Below are 23,941 nucleotides of genomic sequence, written 5' to 3'. Positions count from 1 at the left end.
TGCCTCACTTTCCACTGGACACAGCCCACCTAACACATCGTAGGCCCTCAGCACATACTTGACTATATGGCTAAACGAGTGAATGAGTTCCATAGGGTACCCATCCTGCCTATTTCTCAGGAGGCAAATAGGTCCCATGGTGAAACATGAATGGGAGATGCCCTATTCTGCCGCCCCTTAGAAAGTCACAGCGTGCATTAGTGTAGGGAACTCTGAGATGGGCTCCAATTAGAAAACAAAAAGTCAAGTCCAAACTGTAGAAAGTGAGTGTAATTTTCTTTACCCTGGCATTTTTTTTCACTGAACATCTATTAACGTCCTACAGAATGACTCTAAGATGCTTCACTGGTGGCTTCCTCCCTGGGAAGCTTGAAACTCTCAAGACTGTGAGGCTTGGTGAGGGGCTGCTCATCCCACATTGAGCACCCTCACGGTTGCCTTGCGGTCATCACGTGCACACACGTGATGAACACACGTGCACATATTCATATGCAGTCACCACCATGGTAAAGCGGGAGTGTGAGCAAATTCTGAAAAAAATTGGAGCTAGCCTGGGTTTATATTTTTCAGGGAAAAGAGAGGGAAAAATTGTAGAAATTTGGTATTGGCAGATATAACCTTTGTAGTTATGACAGTGAGCCATTCATACATACAAACTTGTCTTTTGCTGATACCTGAATCTGCAAGTGTTGGGAAGCTGGCACGTAGATGCAGGGCCCTTAGCTGATGAGTTGAGTCCACCTACTACCCAACATTCGCACCTGAATGCAGTTCTCTTGTTCTCTGTATCCACAGCAACTCTTTTGAACCTTCCAATAGACCTAATTGAATTTTATGGGAGTAGAGTGCCTGTAATATTAACATCAGTGAAAATTTTAGGACATGCCCCTTTTGCATATCTAGGATGTTTTATGTAGGTAGGGTTCCTGAGGTAGGGCTGCATTAAAGGCAGTGGAACTCAAACTACTTTTGGTCAGCTCCTACTTAGGGCAAAACTGCCAGACCTACCAACTTTGTCTAGTTTCATTTTCCAGTGGAAAAATAAATTAGTGATAATTTAGGGGGAGTGGGTTATGCATGCCTTTGCTCTAGTCCTGGAGTATGGATAATTCATATTTGAACCACAATGTATATATGTCTTAGAGTCTAGTTATTGGAAAATTACAGCCCCAGGACACTGTTGATGCAAATAAGCTTCAGTATACTCTGTACGCTTAACCAAGCGACCCACAACAAAGTAAATTGATAATGATATAGCTAAGCTAACAGTATTTCATAATTAAAAAGTACCGAGAGTAGCAATTGCAAATTGCAACCAACTCGGGCAACACTGATGATGTGCTGCTAAAGAGTCCTTCTCCCAGATCTTGGAAATGTCAACTCTGCCTACACATGTGAAATCGGAACCTTCCGACCGAATAGAGGAGCAGCGCATGGCTGCTGGGCTTGCAGCAGAATACTTTAGGGTACTTAGTCAATTATAAATCAGTAGCCCTGGTAATAATGTACAAGTGAAAGCTTAATCAAATTGCACACCGCTCACCGTAATAATCCAGAGGAGGACTTAAAGAAAAGAAATTCAGTTCAGGGCACATGGGCATGTCTCGGGAACATGTCCCCTGAGACCTACCCCCACCCCAGCAGGTCTGTCTCTGACTTTTGCAATCGCCATCTAGGCAGCACGGCCTCCTCTGGCTGAGGCTTTCACTCCCTAGCGCAAGCAGACCAGAGACGGGCCTTTGGATTTACAAAGGGCTCAGACTCTCATTTTTAAAATGCGAAATGTTTTAATACTCAGTGTAAATAATCTCCAACAGATAACATTGAGAAAAAGCAATGTGCCTGATAGTCTATATAATAATATGCTATTTATGTTTTTAAAAAGCCAACAATTTTATTTGTATGTCGATGCTTTTTAGGGCTGGATTGTCTCTGGAAGTGAATGTGAGAAATGGATCAAATACCCCTCGACAGCCTCTAAAGAGGGGTATTGGCTGCTGGGGGAGAGAAGGGAGGAAAATTTAGTTTTTTCCCCTAGATACCCATGCCCGCTTCTTGAATTTTGCACCATTTATGTTTTAACTATTAAAAATCTCAATGAATTTAAGCTTAGAAAACAAGTGAGCCTATAGAGACTAGATTTGTTTCAGTTTTTTTTTTTTTTTAAGAGACGAAGGTTAAGTTCATTTTATTTATTGCTCTGATGCCTTTTCCCCCTTCAAAACCTTGCTCATGTATTGAGCAGGAGAATCTAGAGGAAAATCTCTAAACAAGACAACAGGGTGAGAAACGCAGGCCCAGGTCCTGGGACTCTGGGCTGAGGCTAAGGCCTCCTTCTTGAAACACAATTTTCTGACAAATTAGATCTGTTACTAAACTTCCCAAGCGTTTTCGCACGGTGTATATGTAAAATACAGAAAGGAGAGCTCTTACCAAGAGCACTCATTACATCGGGCATTTGCAGCTTGATATACGAAAAAAAAGACAAAACAAGAAAATCCGTAGAGCAAAGCATGTTTAAGCGTATGCACCGCTCGTTTCATCCGCTTTTACTGCTCAGGGAGACAAGGCAATGGCGTATCTTGATTGGCTATCGGATATTTAAAAGAAAACAAGCAAATACTACAGCATTTAGCGTCTCCTAAGGAAAAACACAGCAGTTCACCAATTTTGTAAAAAATAATTGTGTCCCTTTCCATAAATTGGAACAAGACTACATTGTCTTTATATCTTAAATGCTCATTGTGCTGAGTAACAATTCTTTCTTAGAGCGAAATATCCAAAAAATATGTAGTATCTCTAAATTTTATGGGCTCTGAGCTACTGCAGATGGACGGTAGAGAGCTGGAAGGAAATGTTTTGGACAATATGGGGGGCCTAATTCTGGGTGGTGTAGACAGAGATCCAAATGAATTCCTCAGACTAGGAGAGGACTTTGTGCAATGGGCACAGATTTCTGGAGGCGGGTACACAGGCTGGGTCCATCTGGCATATTTGGGAAGATTCTATAATGAAGATATACCAGTAAGAATTCTTACTTACCCCAAGGCCTTGGTCAATTTACGAAGACTGTAAGCCCCATAAGCCCTGTCCCTCATCTGAGGGTATTTCCTTATTTTTAAGTGTGCGAGTGTTTTCCCCATGCTTCCTGTCCTCCCAGTCACCCCCACTTTAGCCCCTTTGCTATTCGCACAGGACCCGGCAGCCTGGGACAACTCGAGCCTTGTATTTCCAAGCTGGGTTCACAGAGCGGGGACGCAAGTCCCCACAAGCCCGCCAGTAGCCCACGCAAGGAAACCGCTCGGCCTGGGTCTGAATGACTTACATTTTTCCTCGCCTGAATTAGCCAGTAATTGCATGTGGGCAGACTTAGCCAGAAACGGTCTAAATGATCAATTAGAGGGCAAAAAGGAGTTCCTTTCTTTAAAGTTCAACGGTCCCTGGTAAAGAGCCCTACTTCCCAAGCCATGCTCACGTGGGCCTGGGCCGAGCTCTCCGTGGCGCTGGAGTATATTGTACATTTGCCTAATGATAATGAATTGAGTAGTTATTTTGCAGGAAAATATGGGGCACTTCCATTACATGCAATCAAGCAAAAAGGCTGTAAAAGGTGTCACTCCATTAATTTTAAACAGAATCCCTCCCAAATGTCACCCTGAAACCAGAGCACGGGGTTATATCAAATCTGAAGGAATTAAGAGTAGTAATTTTCATTTGTACAAAGGAGTTGAGGGACATGATTCCTGCCACACACGCACTATTAATTGGGTTAAATTGGATTTTCCAATTTGAGTGAGAATCACTAAGCCCTGCCCTGGCCTGCTCGGTGGTGAGGTCAGTGGGCTCCTATCTTCTTCGTGGGTGCACGTGCATACATACACACAACTACAGGACATGCAAAGTCTGTGATGTAATTGGTTAGTTGTTAATAAATATGTATGTTGTTCAAAGAGGAAAAACAAATGCCAATTTCTGGCAAGTCACTTTATCTCTCTGAGCCTGTTTCCTCATCTGTAAAAGGGGAGTGTAACACCTGCTTCAACTGAAGTCATGAGGACTACTGAGTTTGAACACATCGGAGCACTTGGTGTGGTGTCTGGCACATAGTTTACACCCATTAAATGGTAACTATTATCTTTATTTTCATCTTCTGTGGGGGTCTCTTGGGTCTTAGCTGGTTCAAATCACATTGAGGGAAATCTGGACCCAGCACCAGCTTGGGGAAAATCTTCCTAGGCCATTGCCGGGTCAGACCCCAGGGCCTGGGAGGTGTGGGTCAGCCCACCGAGTGACTGATCATTTCCTTCCTAATTCAGTTCCCACTATCTCTGGGTTATAGCTGGACTTGTGGGAGAGCACAGAGCAGGGGACAGGAATAAGCAGGTTAAGGTGGCTCGGAGGACGGTCCAGTCTGCCCCTCACTCCACGTTCCGGTACTTGGTGAAGAGGTTGTACAACACTCGCAGCGTGGATTTCAGGTCACAGTTGACGATGTCTGCATCAAAAACAAAAAATATGGACTGCTTCAGTGGGGCCACGTGGCCCAAAGTTGGCATCTGTTGACCTCTTCCATCCACCACCCACTTTGTGTGCCCAACATGGTCCTGCGTGGGTGCCCCCCTCATCCCAAGACATCATTCTGTGCACCAGAAGCACTCCCTGTCCTGCTGGGCGATAGGAGCATCCCCCATGAGATGCCCAAAGGCCAGTGGGAGTTGAAGGAAGGGTTTTGAAGTGTGCAGCAAGAACTCAGAGCAGGGGAGCAGCGAGGGGCAGCGGTGCTGAGCACGGGGTATTGCCCCTCAGTAAAATGAAGCAGACCCCAGGTCATGCAGCCTTCACCCTGGACACAGCATCTCCAGGCGAGGGGGGTGTTTCCCTGGCCCTGACTTTCCCCTAAGTCTCACCAGTCCCTGGGTCCCCTTTGCCACAGAACCAGCCATGGGGGGTGGGAAGGAAGAAAGAACCTGAGGCTACAGTGGGGAGAGGTGGGGAGTTAGGACTAAGTTGCCTCACCCTCGGGAAGGGAGGGTCCCTGGAGGACACAGAAGCCCACTGGCAGAGTGCTCAGGAAGCATGTGTCTTTAGGGGACAGACAGTTTCAGATTAAGGACAAAGCAAGGCAGCTAGGTTTGAGGCTGTGAGTTGGAGTTATTTTCAGGAGAGTTCCTCCATGGGTTCCCAAGCTTTTATACAACCATTTCCTCCATTCCCTCCCTCCCTCTGTCCCTTTTATTTAGGGGTCACTTCCTCTAACCCTCCGCTGCCTCCTCCCCCACCCCCCCCCTCTTGTCCTGCACTCACTCCCTGGAAGGGCCTTCCTCTGAGCAACCAGAGTAGAGAAAACATAAGTGAGAAAAGGAACTCTGCCTACTGTTCAGGAATGTATACTAAGGTAATAAAATTGTATGAAAAAGCAAATAAAATAAAATAAAAAAGACAAAAGCCTGTAGTTATCTTCAGGGAAAAGGGAGAGAATAATGTTCCAAAAGGGCAAATTGGCAGGAACTCTTGGGAGCTGGGAGGACTCTTTCCCCTGAGCTGGGTGGTGGATGCACGGCAGTTTGCTGGGGAATATTTCACTAACCTGAACATTTATATTTTATGCACCTTTCTGTAAATGTGATATTTTCACAGTAAAAATGATTAAAAAACATCTAACTGTGCAGAAGGTCAGATGAGGTAAATGATATACGAGAAAACAATAAATACTTTGGGATTCAAAGGTGGGAGAGATCAGGCTGAGCTGCTGGGAAAAGAGAAGCTGGGGAAGATGTCAGCACCTAGCAACGCCCTTGTCTAGGGACAGGGATCCTCCAAGACCAGGCAGAACAGAGGCCAGTGGCTGTCAGGCTGGGCTGTGGCTCCCACGCCTTAGCCTTGGGACCCTTGCCCATGTGGTTGTCACAGCCAGGTGCACCCAGGCCCTGCAATGATGAGCACCCACAAGGCTACATGCCAAGGGCCCGGGGCTGGGGAATTTCCTTAGGGTTCCTCCCCCCTGCCACACCCCCTCCTGTATGCCTCCTCTGGGCCTTATCCCAGTTCAGACTGACCCTCTTCCACCTCAGCTGGGCTTGTACTCTGCTCCAAGTTCTATTGGTACATCAGGGGCTCCCAGGGACTACCCAAGAGAACTAGTACCAGAGAACTAGTACCGAGCTTTCCTTTCTGCTCCCATGTTGGTTCATGCTTATATCTGAGCCTCCACCTGGGGTCCTGCCCAGTAGCTGAGCCCAGTTCATGCTGAGTCACTCCTGTGCCCGGAGGGCTGATTCTTGCCCTCCCCTGACGGCTTGGTGTTGTGTTTCTTAAATTCCACGCACTCAAGTCAAAGATTAGGAAGTTACCCCAGGTAGAAACGGCTAGAAAGGCAGAGAGGAGAAAAAGTGAGCTCATCAAGGGAGTGAGTGTGAAGGGGAAAGTAGGGTGGTACTGGAGCCAGGACAACAGGCTCCTGACTGGGCTCCTCTTGTCCTCTCCAATCCATTCTACCCACTGTAGCTGGACTGCTCAGCCTCTGGGGATGGTTGTGTTTCCAGGGAACTAGAAGGTAATGCAGCTTGGTTAGCAAAAGCCATCTGAGATGCAAACCCACAGTTTCCATGGGATTTCAAGGTACAACAGAGCTTTGAGTGTCAAACAGCATGGCAGAGAATGTGTTTTCCTGACCTTAAAACCATTTTGCCATGAAAAATGCCTCCACCACAGCCCATTTGATTTTGAAACACCCTCAAAGAATTACCCACATTGGCACGTTTAATAAAGTCTGTGGCATTTACTGCTGAATCTCCCTTTCCAAGGAGAAGCACAGAAACCCGAGGGAGTGCCGGGCATGCCTCTCTATGAAGTACAATTTCACCAAACACCGTTTCAGTTCTCCTTTACGCACTGGAAATTTTCAGCATGGGCATGATGCCCAGTGTAACAACAAATAAAACAGATGTGTTTTTCCATTCACATTGGTCAGGAAGTTTCATATTAAGCAGTTCAATAATTGTATGAGAAATGTCATCGATAGGCTGAGATATCTCTACAGGTTAATTGTCATTGGGAAACTGTCTGTCCTGAGGGAAATAAATGCTTGAAAACTGAAGTATCAAAAGGAGTACTTCCAATTTGTAGCTAGGAAGTTTCATATGAAGAAGCTTGAGAAAACAGAAGCAGAAATGCTGACCACTCTCTTCCACTGTCTCTCTCCTACCCAGGGATAGAGTGCTCACCATCTGGCCACAGGACACTCAGGGTCCATTCCTAATGGCATTAGGATGCTAGTGGCCTTCCCAGGAAAAGAAACCCTAGAGGGATACAAACCTTGGTAGAGTTCCTCCTCTAGCAGTGACTAGACACTTAAAACAAGGTGACAGTAAATGAGAATAAGGGTGGCTTTTGTTGGCTAGAGCTGATAGCACCAAGGTCTGGGATGAGGCATGAAACCAGAGTCACTTTAGGACTCTGATGCAGCCAAGCCTGGTCTTCGGTGTGTTGTTTGTTGAGCTGGGTTGGGTGGTGCTCTGGTGTGGTCTGAAGCCACCCACCAGTTGTGTTGGTTCTGGAGCTCCTTAGGAGGGGAACCAGTGCAGGTCAATGTCAGCCTCTGCTTGTACTTGTACCTACAGCTCCTCTATCCTAATCTCCAAACACAAATCCTACCTGATCCTTGGTTTAGCCCAACTATCACCATGTCTATTAAACCATCCCCCACTCCAGAGAGAAGCAAACATCACCTCCTCAATTCTTACAACCTCTTAGTTGTACCTCTTTCATGGCAGTTATCACTGCCATCCTTTTGTTCTGGTGACTGGGTACATCTTTTCTCTCCCCTGGATGGCTACAAGTGCCTTGAGGTTAGGGATGACCAACCTCTCTTGGCATGGGGCCTCAGGCCCACAGGACAGTGAGTGAAGGAGCCCCTCATGTGGCAATTTGGGTGGAAGGATTCAGAGCAGAGGAGCAACAGGGAGTGAAAGCACACAATCCCTACTTGTCCACTTGCCTTTAAACACCCAGGAAAGTGCAAGCAAAAGGGCCCACACATGGCATTCTTAATGCTCCAAATTGACACAAACACAAAATTATCTGCAACACGGCATTGACACACTAGAGCTGCTAAAATGGAATACTTCAGTCAGTAAGTTTCAGAAAATAAACATCCGTACCAAGAAGGCTACTGAAGACACATGCCTCCTACATGCACAAATGCACACACAGCTCCAAGCGCCAGCACAGGAGGGTCAGTGGAGCATTTTGTTATTTGTGCCTTTTTTAAAAGTCTTACATTTTCAATCCAAACCCAACAAATCATCCTCGAGCAGTTTGGAATAGGCATAGGACAGGAAAGGCAATTATGCTCAGAGCAGAGCTGCCAGCAGTGGCTCCTGCAACCTCCCTGCCTGGCCTGGGATGCAGCAGTTTGGCAGGTCAGAACCCTGTCCAGGGACAGAAGAACCTGGAAACTGGGCACAGGGCAGTTTCCGCAGCAGCACCTCTGCTCTGTACCATGCCTGCTTGGGTCCTTATTCCTCTGATCCTATGCATGAGATTTCAGATTTTTACTTCCATAGATGTGTGATTAGCAGCTCATGAAGGATTTTCAGGACTGGGCGGCTATGCCCTGTCACACCTCCCCCTGCAAACGGCAGACTTCAGAAAAGAAACTCTTCTCTCTGCTATCAAACACGAGCCCTGTCCTTGCCCCGAAGACTCCTGTACAGGACGGGGTCTCACTATATTGTCACAAACCTAGGGGAAGAGCAAAGTACCTTCTGGCCGCGGTTTTGGCTTTTCCAACCCTCCATCTTGCATGAGCTCAAAGGCAAAGGAGACGTTTAAGACCTGGAAAGAGAAATGGGGTGCATATGTTGCCGCACACTCATTCCCGGACCCTGTGGATCCCAGGACCTGCCCCCAGAGAGTGATGGAGCCAGCACTGTAGCTAGAAGGACAGAGGCTGAGCTAAAACACCCTAGTTTGAAGGAGAAACGAGGCTACCAAATGGGCAGGCCACGCGGAGTTGAGCTGGCCCTTTCCAGCCTGCTGTTGAAAAGCACTCCTGGAGAAGCTCAAAATCCTTTCAGTCCCACTGTGGTCCTGTGTCAGCTACCAGGATTTTCAACTCAGGGACATTAGTGCTCTCCGCAAGATGTATGCAACAAGCAGAGAAGGGTTTCTGCCTTGGACCAAATGCGCCTTGTCCAGCGTGCAGGCTGTGGTGGCCTATGACAGGCATCAGAACTAGGCTGAGTGTGACTTCTCAGGTCTGACCAACTTGCCCCGTCACTTCTGGGGAAAGATGAGACTGGTCTGAGGTACCTGGCTGGGTCATATGACTAGCGGACCAAGGCCAGGTTGTGCTGGGGGGTTGGGGTGGAGAGAAAGCTCTTTAGGATGTTCTGTGGTCTTCAGGCAGCTCCTTTCCAGCTCAGTGCTCATCAGAATGGGGCCCCCGTCCAACCACTGAAGACCCTGGGTAGGCAGGAAGTCGCTGCCTTTTTCCCAGACGGTCCCAGCCTAGGTGTGGGCAGATGAGTCAGGGAACGGGGGTTGGGGCCTCCCTCCACATGACCTCCCCTTACCTTCTGTTCAAAGCTGTCTGGGGTCAGGAAGAAACTGTGCAGGGGTACAAAGTAGCCCTCCAGGAGCCCCATGAGTAGCACCAGGTACACCCCATCTGCAAACTAGAGGGAGAGAGCCAGGTGAAGGCACTGGGCCCTTGAGCCCCCCAGCCAAACCCCATCCAGAGGGCTCGTCAGCTTCTGTGTTAACATGTCTGGCTGGTGCAGCACTAGAGCCACCGCCCATGGTCCTGATCTCAGTGGATCCAGCATTTATTGAGCATCAACCAAGTTCCTGATCTGGCACATGGACCACAGACATGAGCCAGGTGTGGCCCCTGCCCTGGAGGAGCTCATAGGCCAGTGGGGAGACTGATGTGGAGAAAATGCAGTAGCTGCTCTGATGGAGGGAAGCACATTGGTCACTCTCGCCCACTAAAGGCAACAGGGAAGGCTTCTGGAGGAGGCGCTGCCTGAATGAAGACCTGAGGGATGAGCAGGAATTAGCTAGGCTGGGGCAGAAGGTAGAAGGGCAAGGGCAAGGGCAAGGGGATGTCCAAGGCCAATGGCATGAGGCTACTAGGGTGACTTGCTTTGTGAACAAAGACCTCGTGTCACACAGGCCTAGACATTCTCCTTTCTCCCATCTCACTGTATCATCGCCTGAGGGGCACATAGGGCAGCTGTTACGAAGTTGGGCTCTGGAGCTAGGCCTTCAACTCTACTACTTACTGGCTGTGTGATCTGAGCAAGTTACATAACTTGTCTGTGACTTACTTTTCTCATCGGGAAAATGGGGTGACCATAGTATAGTATCTACTTAACAGGGTTATCATGAGGACTAAACCAGTTGATATTTGTAAGGTACCTGGAACATTGCTTGATGTGTAGGCAACACTTAATAAATAAATATTAACTGTAGCAGGTCCTTGAATAACATCATTATATTATAATGTTAATGAGAAAAACAAAATGGACTGGCAGCTGTGGCCACTGTCTGTGTGGGGCTGGCATGTTCTCCCCATGTGTGCATAGTTTTTTCCAGGTTCTTTGGAAACACATCCTAAAGATGGGCATGTTGGGTGAACTGGCGTGTCGACATTGTCTGAGTACAAATGAGTGTGGGTGGCCCTGCGATGGAAGGGCTTCCTGTCCAGGGCTGGGTCCTGCTTTGTGACCCAAGCTGCAGGGATAGGCTCTGGACACCTTCGACCCTGACCTGGAATAAGCAGGTTGGAAAAGAATTCTCTTACTCGTTTTTATTATGTTGCTGAAATGGATGTATAGCTCACATTTATTTCATTGTTTAATATTAGAAGAGTTTGGGGGGAGGGGTCTTTAGGTAGAAGTTCAGTGATATTTCTGTGACCAGAAATATGCTGTAGGAATGTAACTCTTTGTTATGTCAACCAGCCCATGGGAAAATTGGTTTAGTTATACATCGTTTTGCTTATAGTCACAGTTTCTAAGAACCTGTTGACCTCAAGTGAAGACGTACTGTATTGCTATTGCTATCTAGGAAAACAAAAAGGAATCAGGACACAACTTACTGGCTCTTATTGACCAAGTACAACCGTGTGCTGAAGGCCATGACAATAGGCTTAGAGCCCCATCCTTCCCATCAGAGACAGGAGAGGCTGGACAGGCTGGGAACCTGGTCCAAGGGGCAATTCCTAGGTTAAGCAGAGGGATTCAGGTCTTTTGCTCAAGGAAGGGCAAGGGGGGGGGGGGGCTGGGCACTTGGGGCAGGATTTGTAGAGTGGAGGCCTGTGGGATGAGGGACATTTGGAAGGAGTAGGTGTTCCAGGTATGGAGGAAGCCTGAGCAAAGATAGGGAGGTTGGAGGAATATCTGGAATTCTAAAACCTTTCACAGGAAGAGGGGCCACCAACTGTTTGTGGGCATAAACAGCAGTTGCTAGCGTTCACAAGAGGCCAAAGTTCTTGGAATCATCTTAGGAAACTTCTAAAAAAAAGTAGACTGAATTGCCTGAAATGTGGCTGAGCCCAGAATCTGAGCTCTACGGGGTGACTGGCTGGTGGGCCTGTGGCTCAGCCTTTGTTATGGGCATACAGCCCTGAGCATGAACTTGACCTAGGAGCAGCTTCCTCCCAGCTTCCATCCATCAGGTGGGTAGGGCCTGAGCATGACTCATCCTAGGCCATGAGTGGGGGTGGGGGGAGGCAATGCTAGAGCAAAACCTAGCATCCTGCCAAAATCAAGGCTCTCCCATGAAAGCAGTTAACCGGGCCTCATTCTGGCTGTGGCTGGAATGGGCCGAGAATAAAAATATCCAATCTCTCAACTCAGGGAAGACCTTGGGTTAGGGTCGGGGTTATTCACAGCTCTGAGTGCCACTGACATAGACAGCTCCCACCCCCAACTGCTCTTGCTGAGGACTCGATGGTAAAACCCACAGACAGACACCCAACATGCTCGGCAGGGACTCCCTTTCATAGCTCCCTGTCTGTGCAAACTGAGCGGAAGTTCCAGAACTCATTTTAGCTCACTCGAGGAAATATCACTTTTCCAGAGTGTTTCTTAACTCCCCAAAGAGTATGTACTCGCTCCACAGAGTCCAGACACACTCAGACAGTGCTTAGGCACAGACCCGGGAATTGCTTTTAAAAACAACAGATGTCCACATGCTCAAAAGAAAACCTCACTTTAGAAATTCATCACAAATGAAAGGAGGTTGGGAAATAGGATAAATTATAGCCTTAAAGTATCTCCTACTAAAGATTAGTTAATACTTATAAAGGAGGGAGAGGAGTTTTACAGTAGGGAGGCCTGGTGGACACCAACTTACCCCAGGGATCAAAGTTACTGTCACCAGTAATGGGCTACTGGACAAAAGTGCCTGAGCACAAGACAGCATTACTTCGGTGGTGGTGTTACTGAAAATCCATAACCTGAATCAAATTGTGAGGGGGTGGGAATTTGAGACATTCCATGAACCCAATGGACTGCACTCTTTAGAAATGATGCCATGCAAAGAAAGGCTGAGGATTTGTTCTATAAGACACTAAAGAGACATGACAACTAAATATAGCATGTGAGAATTTTAGGGGGACTGGGAAAATTAGAATACAGAGTGTTTCTTTGAACCATGTGGTATTATCAAAAGTAGTCAAATACCAACAATTGTTTAACCTAAATAATGTATTATATCGATGTTAAAATGACCAGAATTTGATCATTGGATGTGGTTATCTAAGAGAATATACTTGTTATTTAGAGATGTATGCTGAAGTACTTAGGGTGGAGAGAGAGAAAAACCCCCAAATACAGCCAAATGTTAACAATTGGCATATGTAGGTGAAGAATATATAGATATTCATGATAATATTCTTGCAAATTTTCAAAGTAAATTCAGTTTAATTCCAAGCAATTCAGCCCTCTGAGTGGACTAGAATACCCTTCCTCCTGAAAGAGCTTCAGGGTCAGTATGGAAAGCCCTCCTGGCAGTGCAGAGATGGGGCACTTGGCGTGGTGGCTGTCGAGCAGGCCTGGCCCCCACCCTCCACTTGAGGCTGTCACCCACCTGGGTTTCCAGTTCTGTGACCTCCAGGTTCAGTTTATTCAGGTGCTTATTCACGAAAGTGATGAGAGTCTAAAAAAAAGAAGCAAAGGCCAGGCACTGAGATGGAGACTCACCAGTGCCAGACCCTCAAGGCTACATCTGTGACTCCACTATGAGGACAAGGACCAGGGTGACCACACAGGATGAGGCCCAGACGAGAGCACTGGGCCTGGGACCACTGTGCCGGGCTGTGAGGATGAGCGAGCAGCCTGGGAGGCTCTTCTGCAAACCCTGGAGTCACAGGAAAGGATGGCCCCCAAGGATTTGCGGTCCCGTACACTATGTGACTCAAACTGTGAAAGAGCTGGGGGTCCTGAGAGGGTAGAGTGAGAGGTGGAGTTTCTGACCCCAGGGCGAGGTGGCTGAAGGAAAATTAGGAAGGGGGCCAGAGAAGAAATGACCCCACTGGGTCCCGCCTTCCAGCTCCTTCCCAGGTGCAGGTGCCTGGGCGCAGGGAGACAGAGGGAGGTCTGTGTCCGGAGGTAGGGATGGTTGGGGGTTAAGGCTGGGAAGACAGGGTGCTCATGTCTCAGAACCCCCTGAGAGATGGTAATCCTCTGGATGGGAGAAGAAAGGGACTGGGTGAGGTATCCAGTGAGAAGAACACAGGTAAAATGGGCATCAAGCAGGAAAGCCTGTGTCTGCAGAGATCTGGTGATGAAACCAGTTTCAGGAAGCTTGCAAGCTGCAGGGATGGGTTTTCCTAAAATGGTTTGCTATACTACCCCCCCTCCTTCCCTCCAGACACCCCTTCCCCACCTTTTTCACCACGTTGAGCTTATCTGGTGCATGGTCAAACAAGGTGTCGAAGGCATCACGTTCTGGGGAAGAGGAAAATGTCAAGTGAAGCAGAGAGCTGCCTCCTGGTGGGGAGCCCACCGCCCGTCCTGGCCACAAGGTCGGCTAAGATGGAAACTCTTTGGGGTATGAAGATGCACTGGGAACTCTGGAAGCTGGGTTCAGGGCAAAGATCTGGGTTATTCTTACCTTAGGGGCCATCTGTGTGTGTGTCTACCCTCTCTGTCAACTCTCTTTTGGGCTGGGATTGAGGGAGCTCTGCCAAGCACTTTGACTTGGGACCGGTCATTTCTCTTCAGTCTTCGTGTTCATTATATTATGATTTAGTAATGGTTCTAAAGTGTTTCTGAAGCTTTTTGGAGGTAGAATGTTATCCAAATATCAAATCAATTCACCCCCTAATGATCAAAATCAGGACACCCAGACAACCATCCTGCTAGAGCGTGAAAATTAGTAGGTTGGGAACCACAGAGCACTGGATAGGATGTGAGCTCCTCCTCTTGAGTGATCTAGTCACTTCAATGCTTTGTGCCTCAGTTTCCTTTTCTGTAAAATGCCATCTGAGAAATGAACCCCTCAGGTGTGTCATGAGATGAAAGATGAGAATGTATGTGCATGTGCTAAAGACCCTGATGTGTCTACTGAGCTGAGCTGTTTTAGCATTATTGGAATCATAATAAATACAGTAAATACAGGATCCTAGAGAACAGCAAAGCCACGCCCCCCTGCAGGTTCTCAGAACTGGGAGGTGAAGTAATGGAGGGGATCCGAGGCAGGGAATGAGAAGAGTCTCCAAAGGAGCCTGGGGCAGGGAAGGTCTGTGGTACTGGGGTCTGTCTTTCCCTACTCTTGCACTAATGGGCAAATCTGAGACTTCCAGGAAGGGGATTGTGCTCTCTGACACTCACAGACTTTACAAACAAACCCAAAGTTCTAGAAAATGGGAGAGACCGAAGCTGTGACAAGGAAAGAGAAAGAGCTGCTTCTAGAATTGCTCGGCAGAGTGGGGAGAGGGGACAGTCTGAGTGGGTAAATACATCTTCTTTTACTCTCACACCACACTTAGATCGAGACTGCCTGCAAATGCCCAGGACCCATCCAGAAGCCCAGCAATGTCAACAGTCTGGTTACTTGCAAAAGGCCTGTGCAGCTGGGGTCAGTTTTCCTCTTCCCACCAGTAAGCTGCCCTGCCCTCCCAAGCGGCTCTGCCACCAGGCTGGAGCACACACAGGCACGAAGCAAGCTGAATGCCTGTTCTTCCCAGCTGCTGCAGGGTTAACTAGGCCCCCGAGGCAGCCGCCAGCACATAGCACAATCTCACGCAACTCACCATGCCTTCCCGAAAGAGCCCTGTAGGAAAAGAAAACAGTGTGAATCTTCTCTCCTCGCCCTTGATTGAAAAGCCCCCAAACTCTCTTGGTATTCTGCACTTAGGCATTTCACTGCCCAGGATGCTGTGGGCATTAGCTTGGGGAGGTCAAGTTCTTCTCTCTCCTATACATCCTGTGATACCCATCGAGCTGCACCCCGCCTTGATCCAGGGTAGGTTTTTCTCAAAGAGGGCAGGAACTGGAACTTTTAGCAGTGAAGCAGCAAAGTACTAAGAACACAAGCATTAAAGACAGACTACTACTTGTAAATCCCATGGAACCATTTGCTTGCTGTGTGACCTTGAGCAAGCTGCCTAACCTCTCTGGGCACTAGGTCTCATCTCTAAAATGAGGATAATGTTACACCCACACTAGCATGTTGTGAGCATTAAATAATTTAGTATGGAGAAAGATTTTAGCATAATTCCTGGTATACAGTAAATGCTCAATACATTTTTTTCTCAATACATTTTTGGTTCTCAGTTTATTTCAATTGTGCATCTATCACCCATTAAATGATGATTTGTAGGTAATGCACTGGAAAGAATAATGAACTTGGAGTTAACTGTTGGATGGACCAGTGATAATCTCTTCTACAGCTTTGGGCTGTGGGGTTTCAGGAGGTGTAATCATTGCTTCATGTGTATATTATGAGCACCAATAGATACAAAGTGCTTCATAAACTGGAGTGTGTTGCCATTCTTAGGAGTTTGCATCTGTGTGTGTGTCTGTGTGGTAAGAAGGCAGAGACACCATAGTAAGCACAGGGCAGCTGAGAGATTGCTCTGAGAACTGAAACTTCACGTTCCCTGATTTGGGAGCGTCTCACAGGCTCCTCCGAGATACAGCTTCCTCTTTCACAAAAGGTGAAATAGCAGGTGAGGACAAGCCCAGCGAAGGTTAGGGGAGGTGGGGGCGGGACAGTGAGGAATTCTGCTGCTCTCCCAGCAGGTCTGAGCCAGGGTGGCTTTCAGCCTGCCCTTCGCAGAACCAAGGCCAAGAATCAGGGTGCCTGTTACATCAGCTAACCCTTCAACTGCCGCAACTGGGCCCAGGAGTGACATGGAGGCAGGCCATCAACTGGGTATGTGGGGAAGGGCCACCTCACATCTCTGCCCTACCCTGGACCTGAAATTCCCACACTCCTGGCCCCCTTTTAAGGCACATGCATAGTGTGGTCCACAAAGGCACCACTCTGGACCCCCATCAGCCATGACTGGGGAGGAGAAGTGAGTTTCCTAGAGATTGGGCAAGGCTTGGATGGTATGAGTCAGCTGTAATGGGGAAAAGCCAGAAAAGTCAGCAATGAAGGGAAAGGGGAAGGGGGCCAGGGCTGTTACCATGTTCAATCCTCACAACCTCTCTGGCAAGCAAAATGCTCCCCACTTCCGAGATCAAGAAACTGAGGTCAGAGAGGATAAGGGCACACAGGTAAGTAAAGTGGCAGAGTGTGGATTTGAACTCAAGTTAGGCTGGCTTAGAGGTGCCTGCTCTTTTTACTTTGCTCTTCTTGTTTGAGGAAGGACAGAGGAAAGTTGGAACAGGAGGTGCTTAAAACAAACTTTGCCTGGCTTTGCGTGTGGCCAGGGCGCAGGCCTGCCCAGGGATCTCAAACCCACACACGCAGTCCTGCTCTTTCTACTTAAGACCCAAACCTGTCCTCCCCACGGCAAACCCCTTACATGTTTTGATATTTGAATTTCTTAACCTAAGTGAAAACAACAAAAAACACCACTCTAAGGTAGCGTTTCTGGGTCATGGCACATGACCAAATAAATCAGATTCAGAAAAGAAAAACGTCCTTTTGAAGGTTAACAATTTAAATTCAACCCCATGTTTATGGCATGACGATTTCATGCTGGTTGGCTTTTTGGGGCCCGCTTTTTTCCTGGAGTGCCACAAAATTAGAATTTTTCAATCACTGCTAATTCTCTCTCCCCACTTCCCCACCCAAGTTTGTACCTTAAGCATTGAGAGGCATGTTTTGAATGCAAGGAAAAGGCTAAGCTATAATCATTGGCTGAAGTCTAATCCCTCTTGCAATCCCAATAAATGAAAACTAAATATCAGCAAATGGACGAATTTCGGAGAAACATCTGTGTTCCATTACAGAATCGCTGGCAACAATGGTGTTGACATACTCTGTGTTACCAGTTATTTCCTCTTGGATTTGCCGAGACTGGAGGATTCCTTCTCGTTTCTGAAACGGGGGTGGGGGGAAGGGTTGGGAGGAGGAGAGAAAAATATGCTTTAGAAAAATATTAAAAAACTGATTAGCATTCCTGATACTGAGAAAGTTACTGCTGTTTAAGAAATGAGTCCGGAGTTGAGAAACCTCCAGAAGTGAACCGAGGCCCCTGACTTCCCGGGCCTGGACCATCCCATTCGTACTTAAGTGCAATTCGTGTTTAGTCCAAACAAGTAGGCAGTTTCTTGGATGGTGAATCTTTTCTTTCTTTATTGGAAGACATTCTGCTGGAAGCAAACTGTTTGCCTCCTGGAGTAATCCACAGTAAACCAAATGGAAGTGAAGCCCAGGGTGTGTCTGCCCTCCAGCTGGGGCCACGGAGGGAAGCTGAGAAACACATTTAGCTGAGGGGCTGGGGTGGGGGAACTGAGGCCAACTTGGAGAATTCAAATAGAGGGAGGGTTTGTTTTTCTTTTTAATGGATAAATATGGGAGCTTTTAAATAAGTAGTGCAGTCCTTAGGTAACTAGCTTACTCTCTGAGAAAAGGTTAAGTACTCTGGAGGCTGGCCCATCCAGCCATCCAGCCAGCCATGCATCCATCCATCTGGCATCTATTCTACCCTCTCCCATCACTTCATCATCCTCCTTTATTTCACTAATCAGCGCCTTCTACGTACAACTCCCTCATTAGTATCTTCTACGTACAAGCCCGTGTTGAACTTGGAGCAAATACTATGGGATGTTTGACATAGTTCCTGGCCTTGAGGAACTTAGAGTAAAATGGCATAGATGAAACAGGTATGTGAGAATGGGTTCCCCAAAACAGGGTTTTTGCCTGACGACTCAGCTCAGTTAGTAGGATCCCTTTTGCTCTCAAGGGTCGCAGATAATGAATTATGTGGTCACGCTATGCAGAGAGAAAGTGCTGAATGCGGGACAAGAGCAGGCTGGGATGGTCAGGGAAACCTTCCAAGGGGAGCGATCCTTGAGCTGGAACTTAAAGGACACATAGGATTTGGCTGGACACAGAGGAGAAGCCATTCCAGTGGAAGGAATGGCCTGAGCAAAAAGGCAGAGTCAGAGCACAATGTGTTCAGGGGGTGGTTTAGAGGGAGGGGCTGTGAGTCAATGGGGAGTCAGTTGAGCGATGGTTTAGAATTAAACCCTTGTTACATGGGCATGGGAGCTAATGACGGAGTGTTAGGATTCAGGAGGATCTTCTGATGGACATGAGGAGGGAGATTCACTGTATCAGGCTCCTTCATAGTCAGTTGCACTTGGAGGATGGTCTGGGCACAGAAGTCAGTTTTCAGAGCAAATTCATCTCCCATGAAGGCTGAGGTCAGTGTCCAGAAGGACCCTCCAAGCTCTGGTGTCTCAGTTGAAACCTGCCTTCTTGACCCTCCTACCAGAACTTGCAGAACCTTCTCTTCACATTCTCAATAGCCACAGAATTCCAGTGTCCTTGCAAAATACTTTGACAGAAGGAAAGGTAGAGGCCAAGAGTATATCTGAATTAGATTAAGAAGAATGGACTATCAAAGCAAAAAAGGAAGTTTAAAAAAAATCACTCAAAGGTGATCCAGTGAGGATAAATCATAACTTTTCCAAATTCAGCTTTAACCCATGTAAAGTTTTCACCTGGGGCTGATGGAATCTGTGTTCTTGTCTTTTGAGCCCATTCACAGACTTAAAAATCTCATCCCAACCTCATGCAGAATTAAATGCTTTTATACACGGTGGAAAAGAAATCTGGGTTGAATAACCCCTCGCACAGCATCCTGATTCACCCCTATCCATTATTTGTTCCCTAAAGAGCTCTCTGTAGTTCAGTGACTCACAGCCCATTCTGAGTCCTGCTTCTGAGCCTGCTTAACTTGATAAAGCGAAACACCCCATAAAACCTGACATGCATTGATGTCATTTTATGTAACGTGTCCTCTTTTCTCCCTCATGCTAACAAGATTGCCTATCAGAGAAATTAAACCAACAACGGCCTTCAGATGGCCCATAATTGAGCTCAAAATAAGGCATGAGGCATGGGCTTGCAGTGACCACTGTTTCAAAATAGAAGCCCCCTTCTCCTGTTCGGATCTTGAATCATCGTTTTAAAAAATATATAATGAAATGGATTCACACATTATTGATTGGTAAAAATAACACAATAGAGATGGCCTGGATTCACTAGGAAGATGCTTGTACCAGGAAGCGCTGGGCTGGCCACATCTCCACAGCAGACAGAAAATGCTTAGCACCATGCTTGACACAGCTGAGTGCTCAATAAATGAGGCCAATTAGTCCCTTTCAGCCCACTGCACTTAGTGTCTGAACCACACACATTCGCATTGACTACAGGCTTCTGATAGCCCTCTCCGCTGCTTCTCTCTTGGCAGGCAGGGCCAAGGTGTTATATTCCTATTACGCACCCTTGATGTTTAGTAAGTTCAGTAGCCAGGAGGTGTAAAAGAAATACTTTTTCCTTAGGGCACAAGTGAGCACTCCCAAGCCCTCTTCCATTAACATCTGATCCCTGAAAGCTCAGCTCAAAGACCTTTTGTCTTGGAAGCTGGCCTGGCCTGGGGAGACAAAGTTTACCCGCCCTCAAGGCTCTTCCTTACCAAGGGGCAGCAGAACTGCCACATTCTCTATTGCAGAACCCTGGATACTCAGGGAGCTGCTTATAAGGGGAGTCCTCCCTCGCAGCATGCTTATTTGGAAAAGAACAGAGACAAGCAAACAAAATGACCTTTTGCTAAATGGCATAAAGTTGGAAAATATAATTGAATTTGAGTATCTAATGGAGTTAGGGGTAGAATGAGATAGTCACAGGGAGAGTGCACACCCTCACTGTGGAAATTACAACAGCCATGTGAATGGAAATTCCATCCAACGATCTGGAAAAGATGACTTGAGATCCCAGCTGTGCTTCTCTGGGCGGGTGAGGAGTGGCAGTGTCCTCAATACAGGCACGGCCAGTCCGGTCTCTCCAACACACAAATGCACATGTGCACACCCTCACATCTGCCTCTTCCCAATACCTGTGCAGTGCTGTTTACCCAAAAGATGATGATTCTCTATGGTTTGCAGGGAGTGTGTGCATGCACACACACACACAGACACACAGACAGATACATCTTTCCTCCTGATCCTACTAGGCACGTCTCATACACACCACACACACTCAGATATGCATTACATAGACACCCTCCCAAAAACACACATAAACCCTCATGACAAAAACATGTAAACCCCAGATACATGCACACACAGATTCCCATATACAAGCACACACACTTCCATCCTTTGCACACATGCATCCGAAAGCACAGTCACATGCCAATGTATAAGCACACCCAAGGACACTCAGGATTAATTCAGCTATCCTAACAAGCAACGCCATGTGCCTCAGCTCTCTTAGGAACTCAGCCTCCACACCTCTTTAGGGGCCAGATGTTTGTAGTAGCATCTGTCTTACCTGGACCACAACCACTTGGATGGAAACATGGTCTGGGAGTCGGATTGGTGCCCTGAAATACTGGGACAGAGCAACCAGCAGATGCAGGATAGCTACCAGGCTCTTGGCATGAACAGCTGAAATAAAAGATGATTTTAAAAATTAGAGAATCTTCTTCTAGGTTCTAGGCAGATACAAGCAGATATCAAAATGTAGCTATACCACATCCATTTCCCCTTTTATCTCATCCCTGAGGATCAGGCGACACCCTTGGTCATCACAGGCTTCACCCTGGGCCCCCTCATTCTTGGCCAGGTCCAAGCAGCTGCCTCTTAGGTCATGCTATTGCTGGATTTCCAATGTCATGCCTCCCTGTTCTAATCCAAGGTTCCCAGAGAGACTCTGACAGTGGCTGAATTCTGAGTTCAGATCAGCTCTCCTCCACCTCCATGTTTTTTGTTCACTCTATTTTAATAACCACGGGCATGTCTGCTTTGCACCCTCCCTCCCATCCCATTTGACTGTGAACCCTTCGGGTTATCACAACTACCTTTGTCCTAAGGCTCTACCCAAAGCAGGCCAACTATCAATGGACAGTGAGTCAGGAACACTGGATCCCTTCCTTTGTTCAGGGCTTTAAGATCCCTGGAGAAGAGCACAAAAGATATCTAAAGGGCTTAGCTCCTCTCTTGTGTCATGTATGGTCAGTGTCAGCAGTGCCCCTTGGGGAATGGCTGGGAGGGAATGTTCATGACCCAGTTGGCTTCTATATCTACTGAGCAATGTGCTGGATGCTAAGCCATTTATACTAGAGAAAGCTGGGCAACTGCTGGGTTGTAGTTTTCTCAGTAGATGTGAGGAGAAAAAGACTGTGATGTAATGGGGTGCAGACTGGAGCTTGAGTTCTGATGTGATAACGCTACCATTTATTTACTGCCTACAAGGCCACTTAAGGGAGCTGAGCCTCAATCTGCTCATCTTCACAAATGGGGATAGCTGTGCCTGTGCAGAAATACAGGTTGTAAGAATTCCCAGAGATAATGTAGGCAAAGCTCCTAGTCTGTAGCAGATGCCTAGGAATGGCTGATTTTTTTTATTATAGTTTGAGAAAGTGCCTGGTATCTAGGCAATTAAACCAATCAGCTTTCTCCCCTTCGTTTCTCGTAAAAGGAATGATTCACCAGATAACTTACCTGTCCTCACAGTCCTATCAGCATCATGGTTCTTCATTACAGGGGGCATTTAAGGCAAGAACAGAAATATGCCTAGTTTGTGTACTTAGCATGAAATAGGCCTGGCATCAGGGTGTCGTTCGTCTGCGCTAGGATTGATGAGTCTGCTCTACAGAAGCCTTGAGAAATCACCAAGAGAAGGAAATGATTCAGACATTCCTTGGGAATTCATTAGAGTTTCTTGTTATCGCTGCCGCTTCAGAGAAGGTTTTCTACTGACTGTAAACAACAGCTCAACACTGCCATCAAACAGCAAATGATCTGCTTCTAACTCCACCTTCCAGAAGTTTTCAGTTCTGGGCTTCTGAGCATTGTCAAAAGTTTCACCCACAGTTACAGCCTCACAGAAGGCTCCTGGCACGGGACTGATCTACTTGGTGAGCTCACCAACGTGTTCAGAACTGCACCATCAGTCTAGTCACCGAAGTTGCAGGACATTGGCTACCTCTCCCCCTTTTAATGACAAAACGATGCTAGAAAAGCTGTGGTCCAAAAGGTTGTTCTTACACACTGGTGACATTGTACATCATCGTGACTGTCTTGGTGAGCCATACATAGAGCTATATCATAAGCACCATTCAGATGCCAGACACTTTCGAGTGCTCTCTGTCCTAGGAATTTCTTTCAAAAGAAATAATGACATGTTTTCTCTCTTTCTCACACACACACTACATGTACAAAGATGTTCATTACTGTGTAACACATTATCACAGAAAAAAATCTGGAAAGCACTGTCCAATAGCGAGAGGATAGTTTAGACCAGTGGCTTGCAATTTATTATTATTATTATTATTATTACTAAGCAGAGAAATCCTTTGTTCTAAAAGCCATTAGACCAAACAGATGAAGAAAGTACCACTGCTCTGGTCCCTGAGTCCTGAGTCCTAACTGCAGCCCCTACAGCTGGTTCTCCTCACCACCTTCATCCTGCCAGGAAAGACGGCACAACGTCCTCAAAATACCAGGAAAGATAACGAGAGGAGGCACGGAGCTTCCCCCAGGGGCTGCGCCTGCCGCATTCCTCCAGGAAGAAACCGCTGCTTGTAAACAGGCCCAGCAGTTCTGGAAGCCCGAGGCATCCCAGGGAGCTGGCCATGGAGATAATTATTCCCTCTGACCCAGTAATTTATCTCTGTTCTGGAAATCTATGACAGGACCAACTCAAGAGAAGCAAAGGAGACACAACCTGAGACATTCAACTTGGCACTGTCTGATATTAGCAACAGGCTGCCAAAAATCCTGAAAGGATCAATGTCAATGTGAAAAGGTTTGGGTTAACTATGGGATACCTACCCTGTAAAATAGAGCAGCTATCAGAAACGATAACTGTGAAGACCACGTGGGAATACAGAAAATATGTAGGACTTACTATTAAGTGAAAACAAAACCCAAGATGCACCTGACTTCATCAAGTAAATATATGCGTTGCTATGGATAGTAGCGGGCAAAGATGAGACGAGCCAGACAAGGGCGGCAATGCCAGTGATTATTTTACTCATGCATATTTTCCTGTGAGAAGTGAAAGTAAACATGAAACAAATCATTCAAAGCCAACGATGGTCCTCGAGTGGCTTTTAAAAATTCCATTCTTCTATCTCAGCCTTTCCCCAGTCGGGTTCCCTGCTAAGTTAAAGGGCGTTGTGTTTTGTTTGGAAGGGTATATGGAGGTGGTCCAGGTTCAAAGGAGTGGGAGATGGGATCAAACAAGCTAAGCAGGGGTCATGATGAGAGGACGTTAACGCTTACACCTGCTGCCGATT

General features: G+C 47.0%; 1 protein-coding gene across 1 annotated transcript in view; it reads right to left on the bottom strand.

Annotated features, from left to right (window-relative positions):
• Positions 1 to 1,772: 1,772 nt before the first annotated feature.
• The window catches only part of PARVA (parvin alpha), a 129,629-nt gene continuing 107,460 nt past the window's right edge, over positions 1,773 to 23,941 (bottom strand). Inside the window, exons 6-13 of the mRNA XM_081155528.1 lie at positions 20,971 to 21,086; positions 17,447 to 17,505; positions 15,266 to 15,285; positions 13,897 to 13,958; positions 13,099 to 13,167; positions 9,576 to 9,677; positions 8,763 to 8,835; positions 1,773 to 4,495 (exon numbers count right to left, since the gene is read on the bottom strand). Coding sequence (XP_081011654.1) covers positions 4,419 to 4,495; positions 8,763 to 8,835; positions 9,576 to 9,677; positions 13,099 to 13,167; positions 13,897 to 13,958; positions 15,266 to 15,285; positions 17,447 to 17,505; positions 20,971 to 21,086 — 578 coding nt within the window. The 3' untranslated portion in view covers positions 1,773 to 4,418. The remainder of the gene's footprint in view (positions 4,496 to 8,762; positions 8,836 to 9,575; positions 9,678 to 13,098; positions 13,168 to 13,896; positions 13,959 to 15,265; positions 15,286 to 17,446; positions 17,506 to 20,970; positions 21,087 to 23,941) is intronic.

The sequence above is a fragment of the Miniopterus schreibersii genome, assembly GCF_964146895.1.
Source record: "Miniopterus schreibersii genome assembly, chromosome: 12".
NCBI lineage: Eukaryota > Metazoa > Chordata > Mammalia > Chiroptera > Miniopteridae > Miniopterus > Miniopterus schreibersii.
Note: the sequence above shows the minus strand (reverse complement) of the source record. Positions and strands in the feature narration are given on the sequence as shown.